The sequence below is a fragment of the Sesamum indicum genome, linkage group LG10 (genome assembly GCF_026168435.1).
Source record: "Sesamum indicum cultivar Baizhima isolate 11 linkage group LG10, ASM2616843v1, whole genome shotgun sequence".
NCBI lineage: Eukaryota > Viridiplantae > Streptophyta > Magnoliopsida > Lamiales > Pedaliaceae > Sesamum > Sesamum indicum.
The window spans coordinates 20,005,186-20,017,872 of record NC_142666.1 but is presented as its reverse complement, the minus strand read 5'-3'; the positions used below and the strand labels follow the sequence as shown (position 1 = coordinate 20,017,872).

The window sequence follows — 12,687 nt, the reverse complement described above, 5'->3', positions numbered from 1 at the left end:
AGTGCATTGAGTGGAAGAAAAAAGAGGTTCCCCTTATGTCTGGGAACATAGAAAGGTCAATTTCAGGACCAAGTTTTGCTATATTTGTTGTAATAAAATCAGTTAGTAATATACATCCACTCATTGCAAATCCAAGTGGAAGTCACTTTCACTTGAACTTGAGCATCTACAAGCTGCAAAATCTGCACCAGCTCATTACAGGTAACTCTCAAGAACTTATACCCAACTGTTGGAAAAAAGCCACAAGCAAGTCAACTTGGGAGTTTGTCCTTGATTCCAGAATGCATTAAGGATAAGCATTGACAAGTCTCAGAACTCTGTAGCATCAACTGGTAGAGAAGTGGCCCTGTGCAGTGATTGCGGCAGCAATGCACCAGAATAGAAACTCTTGGCTGTGACCAGGTGCATGGGACTACAAGAACTATACGATGAATCGTAGTTGTAGACCTTTGGATTGATGTTGTGTTTTTCAGAAACAGCTAAAGACTTCAGCTCAAGTTCATCGTCATCTCCTTTTGCAATCTTTGAGATCAACTGCACGTTATCTTTCGTGCATTCTTTGTTGTCAGAACCCGAAACTGAAGATTTGGAAAGAAATGCAAGTTGTTGATCGCTGAGATCCCTCAACTGCATTTTATACTTAGCCTTGAGCCACCTTAGCTCCTGTGTTATCTCATGCTCATAGTCGTTTTTTTGTGTTGAAGGATTTGTAGTAGGGGAAACTTGAATGTCAGATGGATTCTCCTCTTCATTTCTTGAGTTTCCCTCATCGTTATCTGTTGTCAATCGATCAAAAGTTTCTTGTTCGTAGCCAATGTGATTGTCACCAGAGTGGCTTGAGCCCGCATGAGCATCATCATTAGTACGCTGCTCAGACCCGTCGTCAAATTGGTAAGTGATCTCTTCAAAGCGGCCATGAACGGATCCATGTCCGTGTTTTGAGCAATGACGAACTTGCAGGCTCTTACGTGGCCTGTCGGGGGAACCATCTGAAGCACAATTCTGACAGCAACTACTGTTTCTGTAATTAGGACTTTCTTCTATGCCGACCCCCATTGTCCATTCTGGTACCAAGGAAGCAATCTCACCGTCGATCATTTCAGCTATTCTGGTCACGTCTTGGTCTGTGATATCCAGCTCGGCAACCATTTCAGTTGCCACACTCAGAGCTGTGTCAGTTTCAATGTCGAAAGGGAAGTAAATATTTCGAACACGACCTGAAACACCAATTCAGAACCATATATTCAGCATCAACTCAATAAGAAAAAAGATCATATTTTGACAACAAAATCAACATAAAATTCAACCTTCTTTATCTGCGATTCTGAGTCTCAGAAAAATATTGCCGTCCTCACTCCTTCTCCCTTTGATAGTAATGTCTACGTCTTCCAAGTGATCATCCTCGTGACTCGTGAACAAATCAATCTCATTTGTTTCGTATTCAAACGAGTGAGAATCAAAATCATGTTCTTGTTCATAACAAATATAATTGGAGTAACCATTGACTAATGAACTGGTAGTGCTATGATGAGCACTCAGAAGAGGCTGTCTTAAAACAGGGCCTATTTCGTCGTAATCTCTTTGATAGTTCAATGGCCTCAAATCATAACCATAATCATCGATCTGGAGGAAAGGGTCGTTGAGGAGCTCCCAAGCAGATAGCCTATCGGAGACAGTCGCTAAACATTTCTCAACAAATCTACGAACCTCCGGATCCTTAACTTTGTAAAGTGCATCCGGTTTCTTTCCCTAAAAACGAAGTAAAATGCCTAAGTTCATCGTGCTACAGAGCTATAAACTCAGATTGGCAACAGAAATTTAGAGCCGAGTTTCTTACAGAGATGACTTTCTTATAAATTTGAGCGGGATGGGTGCATTCGCTATACGGGTACTCAAAGGTCACCATTTCCAAAATGCACATGCCAAATGAGTAAATATCGACTAATTCATTGTATTCCTCCTCATACACCTCTGGAGCCATAAACTCTGGTGTTCCTGATAAAGTCAATAAACATAAAGAGCAATACAACACAGAATTTAGAAATTCGATTGTCGATCCAGAGAGAGGCATATATATGACTTGTATACATGAATCTTGATCTTACCCACACATCGAGCAGCATGGGATTTCCTCAGGATCGCGGCCAGGCCAAGATCACCGATCTTGACTTCGCCCTGATTCCCATTGATGAAAATATTGTCACATTTGAGGTCTCTATGAATAACAGGAGGGTCATGGCTGTGGAGATAAAGAAGCCCTTGCAAAATCTGCCTGCACCAGTGTTTGATTGCTCTGATGTTGGTCCTCTTATGTTTCAGCCTATACCTTTTCAGATCAATAAATTGAAATCAAGCTGGATTACAACACAGCAATTACCAGTTTATTACATCTACAGAGAAAAAATCAAGAATCTAAGACTGACAACATTTTATGAGCACTTACTGTCTAAGAGTGCCAGAAGTGAACATTTCTGTCACAAAATTGATGTTCCTATTGGCAGTATCAACCCAAGAAGTATAGAACTTCATAATATTGTTGTGTTTTAAAGTCTTGAGGAGATGGATTTCACAGTAGAGCCTCTCAAGATCTTCAGGACTCTGCAAAAAGTCATAAAGCTTCACCTGGTTCCAAGCTACCTCAATCCCTTCATACTCATCAAAAGCTCTATACCTGCAAATTCAGACAAGGAAATCAACAATAAGAAAAAAGGACAAAAACCTAAGCCCAGATCAAAACTTCCATAAATCCAATGTAGGATACTGAATCACATACACAGTCTTTGAAGCCCCTTTTCCAAGAATCTCATTGTACTGCAATCAGAAAAGGGAAGAAAACAAGAAATCAACAGAAAGAAACTCAAACCCATGAAATTCATATCACAAACAACTGAAAGATTGTGTGGGAACAAAAATGAAGCATTAATTGAAAACAAGAATCAATCAATGGCAAGATAAAAAACCTAAAAAGCATACCCTTCCATATCTCCCAGTGGGATCAACTTCCACAAACTCAGAATCCTCAGAATCAAGATCAATGACACCATTCATTTTCTTGGTTATCTATAACTTAAATTTCTCTCTCTTACTTATCTTGGTTTCTTGGGAGAGAGAGAGAGAAAGAAAGAAAGAAATGATGAGCCCACTAAATTCAGAAATAAATACTGGAAATCCACAACACTCTGAAAAATGGTATTAAAAATTTTTCAAGAAAAAAGAGGAGAAAAATACTGGAAGCATGATTTTTGTGGAAGAAGAGGCCTAGGGGAGTCCAATTCCATTCATAAGGACAAAGGTAATTTATTTTTTCTTCCCAACAACTCATAGACAACTCTGCCCCTCCACTCCACAACCCCAAATCCAGACAAAACACCTCTCCCTTTCCTTTCTTTTTAATTCTACTACTGCTTTCTATCTCATCACGAGCTGTAAAAAGAGAAAACACACAACACACACTGGTTCAGTTACAGTATCTATCTAATTTATCACCTTTATTTCCCAGAAATCTAATTAATTTATTTATGTAATGCATGTAAATTTGTCAAGACAGGACAGAGAGGTCTGAAACAGCTAGCAAGAAGAGGGACCAACCATGTATAGTATAATGATTTATCTTTTTTATGTATGTCAGAGATGAGTACAATTTTTGGTACTAGAGGGATTTGGGAAAAGCGGGTTTTGAGGAAGCAATTTTGCATCTCATGGAATTGAGTGCTTTTCATTTTTATTTTATTTTCTTTTCAAGTAAGACTCTGTGATTGGATAATTGTGGATCTGGCTCTGGGCACTGTCCCCCTCTGTTCCCCCTATTTATTTATTTTTTTAAATAAATTGTCTAACACATAAAAGTTTCCTCTATTTTCACGAAATTTAAAAAAATAATAATATTAAAAAATCAATGTCCCCCCTCCACCCCTATTTTTGGATTTTTATAAGATAAATATCTTAATTACTAAAAGTTGTTTTCTTGGGGTATATTGAGGTCTACTATATAATATGATTTATTCAATTTTTATCAATTGATGCGTTTAATTGATATAAATTATGTAATCGTCATTTTTATTAAAAAAAAAAAAAGTAAAAGAAAGCGAATCCAGTACAAATATATATAAAAAAAATCTATTAATGTCACATTCTCATAGAAATTACCAACAAAGAAACATAAACATTAACTAAAGTAAAAATAAGTCAAACCAATATTACTTTCCAGTCTCACATGCGACTTAGGAAAAATCTACGTTTTCACACTATTGTTGTCTTATTTATTATATTACTAGTAATTTTTGTACGCAGTTCTCGCAAGCATATATAGAAGAATTGTGACGTGAGATGTTGAGAAATTTTGGATAAAAAAAAAAATCTATGAGAAGAAAAAAACGTGGGGTGAGATGACAAAAAGAATAATATATGTAAAAATATTAAAAATATCGAAACTTGTAAGAAAAATAAACATGGAGTTGTAAAGAGAAACATGGCGTAGTGGGTGAGAGATTTTTTTTTTTTCTATGAGATTATTAAAAAGAAATTTAAAATTACTATTTTGACCAGATAAAAAGAAAAAGAAATGAGTTTAAGAGTAAATTTGGGTATTCAAAAATTAGTACGATAAATTTTTTTTTTTTGTAATAGTATTGATACACAAAAAAATAGTAATATTTATATGTAAATAATTATAGTTTAGTAGGTGGAATAAGTAATCAAAACTAAAATTTGGAATATTGAACTTTGATAAACAAGCTGTAATATACCTTCATGGGATCAATTATGAGATATGCCAAATCATAAATTAATTTTATTTTAATGCCTCTACCTACCCCACGAAAGAAATTCTTTCAAGTAATCAATTTTCATGGGGGTAAATTTCATTTTAGTCCTGACATTTAATGTCAACTTCAAAATAGTTCATATATTTTTAATTCAATTTAAAATAGTCCTTTCAGCGGGTAATTTTTCGATATTACCCCTATAAAAAAAATTATAGAGAACCATTTTAGTGCTTCACTATTTATTTTTTAGAGCAATTTGGTCCCTCATACATTAGCTTAGAAGATAATTATTATTTTAATTGGAAGAATTTATTATTGCATAATTATTCAGATGTTCAAGCATATTTTAGTTTTAAATTTTAGAAACTACTTATTATTTCTAAAAAATGTAAAATGTTAATTGAATAAATAAAATTATTAAAAAAGTAGATGAAAGTTATGAGAAGGGAGAGAAGAAAAAGAGAAATAGAAGTTGAGAAGAAATTGAAAAATACAAATTAATAAAATAAAAAATGGAGAGCAAAAAATATATTGAAGACAACAAAATGGTAATCTTCAATTATATAAATATAGATAATAATTTGATTAATGACATATCATCATAATTGTCATGAATTTATTGAATTTTTTAAATAAAAGAACGTCCGAATAATAAGGGATTTTATATACCACATTCTTTAATATTAATTGACATATTATTTATTTATTTATGTTCTAATTTTAGATTTTTTTTTAAATATTTTTGCTCTATTTTCTTATTCAAACATTTCCTCCAATTTATTAATTCAAATATTACTTTATTTGAAAATTTTGATAAGCTCATTAAATCCATAACAATTATATTAATATATCATTAATCAAGTTATTACTTGACTAATTGGCCAACAATAAATTATTTCAATTAAAATGATTATATTTTTTTAAGTTTAAAAATATAAAGGGCCTAATTGTGATTAAAACTAAAAAGTGAATGACAAATAATTTTATGTAAAAATAAAAAATAAAAAGATTTTTTTTTCATAAGGGTAATATAGGAATGTCAAGTGAGGGACTAATACGAATTTTACCCATTTTCATGGTGGGGTTTGGGTTTCTCCACCTCAAAATTTAAACTCCATTTATTTATTTAAAAAAGCGACTTTTAGTCCCTCTTGATGACATGGGAAAATGATAGAGTTTTGTACTTTTACGTACGATATGTCGTCTACGTCGGTACTCTTCCGTAATTGATTTAATTAATTGCTTAATTATCTTTTATTCGAAATTCATTTCCCTCATCAATGCTGGTTAGAGTAACGATTAGTGAAAATCTAACTAATTATTTAGTGGGTTTTTGTGTGTCCGGAAATTTAATATTTAAATCGATAATTATATAATGTAAAATACTTTTAAACTCGTATATAAATTCTAAATACGTCGATTTTTGTATTAGTTGCGTATGAAAATGTACATATTATAATAATTAGAATAAAATTGATTGACCAGTGAGTTGCGTTTGGACTAATTATAACGTAGGGATTTCCTTCTAAAGTAGAATACACACTTTTGAAATGTCTTTGATATGCTAAAAATTCAAAGAAAAAGACTTGGGAATATAGCAATTGTAAAATAATGGAAATGGTGAGAATTGGAGTAGACAAGGGCAAGTTTGGATCACATGTAAGTGTAAGATGGTTGGGATGGTACAAGACATAAATGTTTTTTGGGGGGCTTTTCTGTTTAGACTTAATTAGCTGAGCAACGCCGTGGAGGACCTAATTTTAGGTGTACCAAACTGCTTTTAATTTTCTTGTTTTGCAACTTATCAACACAAATAACCACATGTTTTCTTTTCCTTTTACACCTATATATATATGTTTATATTTGTTTGCATGTTTCCTCCATTTTTAGAAGGTCTTGAACCAATATACAAAAGATAAACATAACATATTGATGTAAACAAGTGTTGGTTGCATGTGAAGTGTTTGAGCGGCTTATAAATTATAAGACACTATCGTTTGATGAGCCACATTAAAGACAAAACCTTTGGGCTTATATGAAATCAATGCGAACAATGGGGCATCGATCGAGTCAAAAGTCACATCATTTGGCTTCGTCTATGGAGCGAGATCATGTTCCATCCTAAGTAGTCAAATAGCTAAACACCCCCCTTGCGCCCTCTGTGTTTTGAAAATTTAGCTAAAAATATCCTTGCATTTTAAAAATAGGTAAAATACCCCCCATTTGTTTTCTTAGATATAGCTAACTTGCCCTCCTCCATTAAATTCACTTAATGGTGTTAGGTTTTTATATTAACCGATTGTTATGGCCTTACCTATTATGTATTAATCGTTATTTAACGATAATTCGAATCTTTTTTAAATACTTAAAAACTGTCATATTATTCATCTCAATCGTAAGATTATGAAGATCGAGGGCTTAGATTTAATCAATTTAAATCTATGTAATATGAATAATATAAAGAATAAAATTATTATTTTACAAAATAAATAAAATAAAAGTAACCCCCTCCCCACGCCCCGCCCAGGGCAAGAGGAAACCTGGGTGACCATGCCCATAGTTGCATCACCCAGATCTAGACTATTGGGCGTGTCTGCTCGGGCGAAGCGACCATCATTTTACACAGGGCAGTTCGTCGTCTCCCAAATTTTATTTTTAATTTTTAAGTTTTTAAAAGAAAAAAATAATTTTAGTTCTTTCAAACTTTAAAATAATAAACAAGTATTAAATCTCATTTTAAATATATTTAAACTAGATAATAATTTAAATTAATTAATAAACTATAATTATGATAATTGATTAATATTTGTGTTCATGTAAATATTTAAATTTGAAAAATAAATTTTAGTATATTAATCTTTGTATTGTGTTATTAATTTAAATTTTCAATTTAAATAATAAAAGCTTACAATTTGTATATATATTTTTTTAGTTAGATAAATATATAAATACAAAATAAAAAGTAAGACAAATGACCAAAAAATAACTCAAAACAAGCTGAAAATAAGTCAATTTGACCAACTTGTATACATGCAATAAGGAGAATTTCAGTCAAATATTACCAAAAAAGGGTCCAAACACAGCAAAATATTTAGGCCAAAATGCACCATCTTTCGTGTTTTTTTCTTTTTTTGATTTAGTACCATCTTTCATTAGAAATTAACGAAACGAGGGGTTTTATGCGGAATTTATAAAAATATAGGGAGTTTTTAGTCTATTTTTAAAATACAGGAACATTTTAACTATTTCACAAAAATACATGGAGTTAAAATGGAGTTTAGCGGCCATTTATAGGAATGAGGAGATGTGTTCGTCCCAAATTCCTCATCTTGGGGGCTAATGAAATAGGCAAGCATTTTATATTAGTTGCAAACGAAAAGTTTGAGTAATATATAATAGCGTCAAGACGTTTTCTCTCCAATAAAACTTCTTTTCATGACAAAATCATGAGAATCATATAAACTTAGATCGAATAATACCTTATACAATATGACATCAATCTAATTACAAGTTATACCACGTATACTTAAATCTTTGCACTTGGACCAACCAATGTATATATACATATTTTATATATTTATATATGAATGTGTATATATATGTATATATTGATCGTCGCACAATTGGAATATGCACATGCAAGCTCACATGGGCACACATGAAAGGCCAAAGGGAGGCAGACATGGACATTTCCAAGTTTTGGTGACATTTAACTAATATTCAATCCTTCCCAATCTTTCTCCTTCTGTAACATCACCTTTGATTGTCAATTACCCAATTTCAGGCAATTGAGTAAATATTTGACCATACAACAACCAGACAAAACATATTATAATTCATACACACATATTAATTTACAAATTCTATCATTAATTACAAGCTCTTCAATTTCAAATATTACATAAATTAAAACAAAAAAAGAATCTTACTAATTCTTTACTTTGTGTTACAAATTGATTCTAGTCAGGTCATGAATGTGTACGGAAAATATGGTAAAAAAAAATAATTACATAATATAATTCCGATCATTATTTTATGTTCACAGTTACTCAAAATCGATTTTTACTATAATTATGGATTCGTGACACTGAGCCTCAATGTAATATTGGACTCAATATCTTGATATAATCCAGCTTGGACCTTACAAATAAAAAAAAAATAATATTTAACAAAAAAAGGTGAAAAGTTAATTGTATGATTGATGTGCAAATAAATATCATAGATATGGGTAGTGATCATTGATATATATACATATATATATAATATGAATATGTGGATAGTGCTCTATTTTTATTACGTCTGTGTCCAGGAATATGCATGGGCCATGGGACTTCTTTTATTTATTAAATTTTATAATTCAGGAAGATGGAGCACATAGGATAAAAAAGTGGGCAAAAAAAACAAAAAAAGAAAAAAGAAAAAAGAAATGAAGACGACTCCAATCATGGCAGTAATGATTAATTATGGATAACCATGCACTATACATTTATATATTTTAATTTTCATGGACTTCTATTGCATGCACTAACTAATAATTACCTATAACACCCACACACTTTTATCATTTTTCAATAATTATTCAAGGCTTGTAATTAATTAGTAAATGTAATTATATAATTATTGCTACTATTAAAAAAAATTAAGTATCTAACAAAAACTCAAATTATATGTACTTTTTAAAGATCTTTCCCAGCTGTTACATACAGTTTTTATTGGGATATTATGAGGTTTTGTATAATTACGCGTAAGTTTTCTATAGTATGAAAAGTTACGTATAGTATTTCTAATGTTTGTTACCGTTCAAGAAATGGATCTGTTAGTAAGATTCATAAAATTTGCTGATATTCATATTTACCCCTAATTTACTTACAGACTTATTGTGGATAAAACAAATATTTTCAGACCAAATTACTCTTATACATTTACATGTTAATACATGTGCGGAGGTACATCTTCACCCTTATAAGGTAATTTGACAAAAAAAAATTGTTTGATTTTATATATAATCTTAAGTTAAAAGTATCTTATAAAGTGTAGCTAGTAGATGAACGTTAACATGACATAAATGGAAACAAAAGAATTAAATAAAAAGTTGAAATATATATATACCTACTACCGACATAAAATGGAACATGCATGTTAATATGCCATGAGATTTGTCGACTTATACATATGGTATTGTCCATGGTAAATCATAACAAAATTCTAGGATATCCACAATGTTTAATTCAGTTGGTGAAGTCGATATTTCATGATTTATAAATTTGAATTTTATTATATACGTGGAATGTTATTTTACGGTATAGTAAGTGTTGTTTTCGATTTGGTTTATTTGATATTATTATTTAAAATATAATTTTTGTTTCAATTAATAATAATTTATTGCATTCAAGTAAAAAAAACAAAAATCCTAGGATACCTTGAATTAAAGAAAATAAGATTTAAATAAAATATGGCCATGCTTCTCAGCCTAGACTAAGATTATTTGATTTTATTAAATTAATCCATTAATTTATTTTGCTAATTTTAAAATATACATAGTATATATATATTAGTTTTTATTTTTAATTTTGACCTTTATTTGAAGATGTGATCACGCTAACACAAAGGCGTGATCCGTGACATTTGCTTTGGTTAGTGTGATCGGCGCCACTGCAGATTAATTATTTTTATCAGTTATAATAGTAATTTTTTTTGTATGTTTGGATTGATGTACAATATATAAAGTTCAATAAATTTGAATTTATAACAATATTAAATTCACTATATTTGTTTCGATAATTCTATATTTGAAATAATTTGAATCTTTTAATTTCTCATTTTGAATTACTTTTGGTAAGATTATAATGGATTTCGAATTCATTTAATATGAAATCAATTCTTTAAATATCTCGCTGTTCAAATCTAAATCCATTTATAGGTTATTCGAATGAAGGTTGGATAATTTTTATTTGGGTAAATTACAACGACCTCTCATGGAGTTTGTCATAATTACGAATACTTTTCATTGTTTGAAAAATTAAAAATACCTCATGAGAGATTGCTGTAATTTACCCTTCTTATTTCTTCGAATTATATTTCATTGAGTATCGATAGATTTCAAAGCTTTTAATATATATAATTGTATGAAATCATTTTTTCAAATCTTCATCTAAATTCAACCCCATCAATCAAAATATATTGAAATCCTCGAGTTCAAATCCATCATTATTAGAAATTATTCAGGATCTCGATGATTTGAATATATAAGGTGCTTTTTGGATACATAATAATTGTATTTATCCTTATTATTCTCTTATTAATGACTTTTCCAACTCCTAGCGGGGAAGAGCACAGGACTTCTTCCCTATTGATTCACACCGTCCCTAACCCCAACACTCCAAAATACTATTCCAAGTGGTTGAATAATTCAATATGAATCTGAAATTTAAAAGTCCCCTCAAAGACCCATCATGTCTTGATTCCTGTTTGGGTTTCATTAAGCGTTTGCTATTTGTCTGATTTTATGCGAATATTATATAAATTGTTGTAATTTATTTATAGTTATATTGATGTATTGGTTAAATATAAAATTATTATAACTTACTGATTATTTATTTAAAAAAAACCCATCCAACTCATTCAAAATTTTGAATTTGACCATTTGAGGTTGAAAGGAAATAATACTTGGATCTCTATATCATTGACCATAACATGTCATCATCAAAGCATGAAATCACAACCATATGACTTAACCATCTGTGTTATGATTTCTTACAAAGGGATTGGCCCAATAGGGATTGCACCGAACCGTCGTTGAGAAAGAAAGTGGGCTTTTGATCCACAATATGGGCCTGATTTGGAGCCCGTTAGACTCAGGCTTCACAATTTGGTAAATCAATTGAATTGAAATAAAAAGAATTGATACGTGTGGAAATCTAATCAAAATATTTAAATTTATTTTTAATTTTATTTGATAACAAACAAGTAAAATTAAAATAAGACGAGGTATAAGTACTTTAGGACTATAAAATAAAAAGAGTTCAATTAATAAGTGAAATTAGAATTAGACAAATGATAATTTGTTTAAAATTTTATTTTTTTAAATATAAAAAATTGAAATGTCGATCACAAATTCAAGCAGACTTAATAAATCAGAATATTAAAATAAAAAACCGGATGTCTAATATAATATGTCTCACGCTTTTAGTATAATAATTGATTCTTAACGCGTGTACAAATTTTTAATGAAATCGTCAGAAATAAGGTGCGGAGCTGAACTGTCAGATTTATGCCTTCACATAATTGAAAAGAATCTTGTTGGAGTCTTTAATTTATTGATTCGTTCATTTTTTATTTTTTTAATATTTGATTATTTTTGTTTCTCTTTTTAACTTTTTATTTTCTCTCTTTTTAATTTTCACATTCACTTTTGCTCTCATTCTTCTTTATGATTTTCTCATTTTTTAAATTATATTATAAAAGGATAATTATATTCCTTACCAAATTACACATAAATTTTATGTGGTTTGAAAAAATATATTTAGTACTCATGAGGTTTGCATCGCTTGACCATTAGTTAAAAATTACTAAATTTATTAATATTAACAAAAAAATTGAATAAAATTGATATTTATGCTTGATTGATTTGTTACTAACTTATTACAGGTTGAACAAATTTATCTTGATTAAATTACTCTTATAATGATGAAAATATACATCATAACATATATTAACATGTGAAGATATATAAGGATAATCATTTATTTGACTTGTTACGAATTAGTAATAAGTAAATTGCGAGTAAATATAAATTTTTATTTAATTTATTTATTAATATTAATCAAATGAGTGACTAACGAAATAATTTATTTGTTTAATAAGAAACATATATAAAATATATTAAATATAATTTTTAAATTAAAAAAAAATATGTATAATTATT

At 30.0% G+C, this 12,687-nt stretch overlaps 1 protein-coding gene across 1 annotated transcript; it reads right to left on the bottom strand.

The window, feature by feature from the left end:
• Nucleotides 1-60: 60 nt before the first annotated feature.
• On the bottom strand, nucleotides 61-3,413 carry LOC105171347 (putative serine/threonine-protein kinase WNK9). Its single transcript, XM_088885563.1, has 7 exons — nucleotides 2,974-3,413; nucleotides 2,774-2,811; nucleotides 2,444-2,671; nucleotides 2,106-2,326; nucleotides 1,838-1,995; nucleotides 1,308-1,749; nucleotides 61-1,217 (listed from the first exon to the last, which is right to left on the bottom strand). Exons 1-7 carry the CDS (start codon nucleotides 3,046-3,048, stop codon nucleotides 310-312), a joined length of 2,070 nt encoding a protein of 689 aa, XP_088741689.1. The 5' UTR covers nucleotides 3,049-3,413; the 3' UTR covers nucleotides 61-309.
• Between the last annotated feature and the right edge of the window lie 9,274 nt (nucleotides 3,414-12,687).

Excerpts from the sequence above, each read along its gene's own strand:
- LOC105171347 (XM_088885563.1), bottom strand. The coding sequence starts at position 3,048 with ATGAATGGTGTCATTGATCTTGATTCTGAGGATTCTGAGTTTGTGGAA. Across the intron at positions 2,672-2,773 it reads AAAGGGGCTTCAAAGACTGT|GTATAGAGCTTTTGATGAGT; the intron begins GTATGTGATTCA and ends CTGAATTTGCAG. Across the intron at positions 1,750-1,837 it reads TTTATAAGAAAGTCATCTCT|GGAAAGAAACCGGATGCACT; the intron begins GTAAGAAACTCG and ends CTTCGTTTTTAG.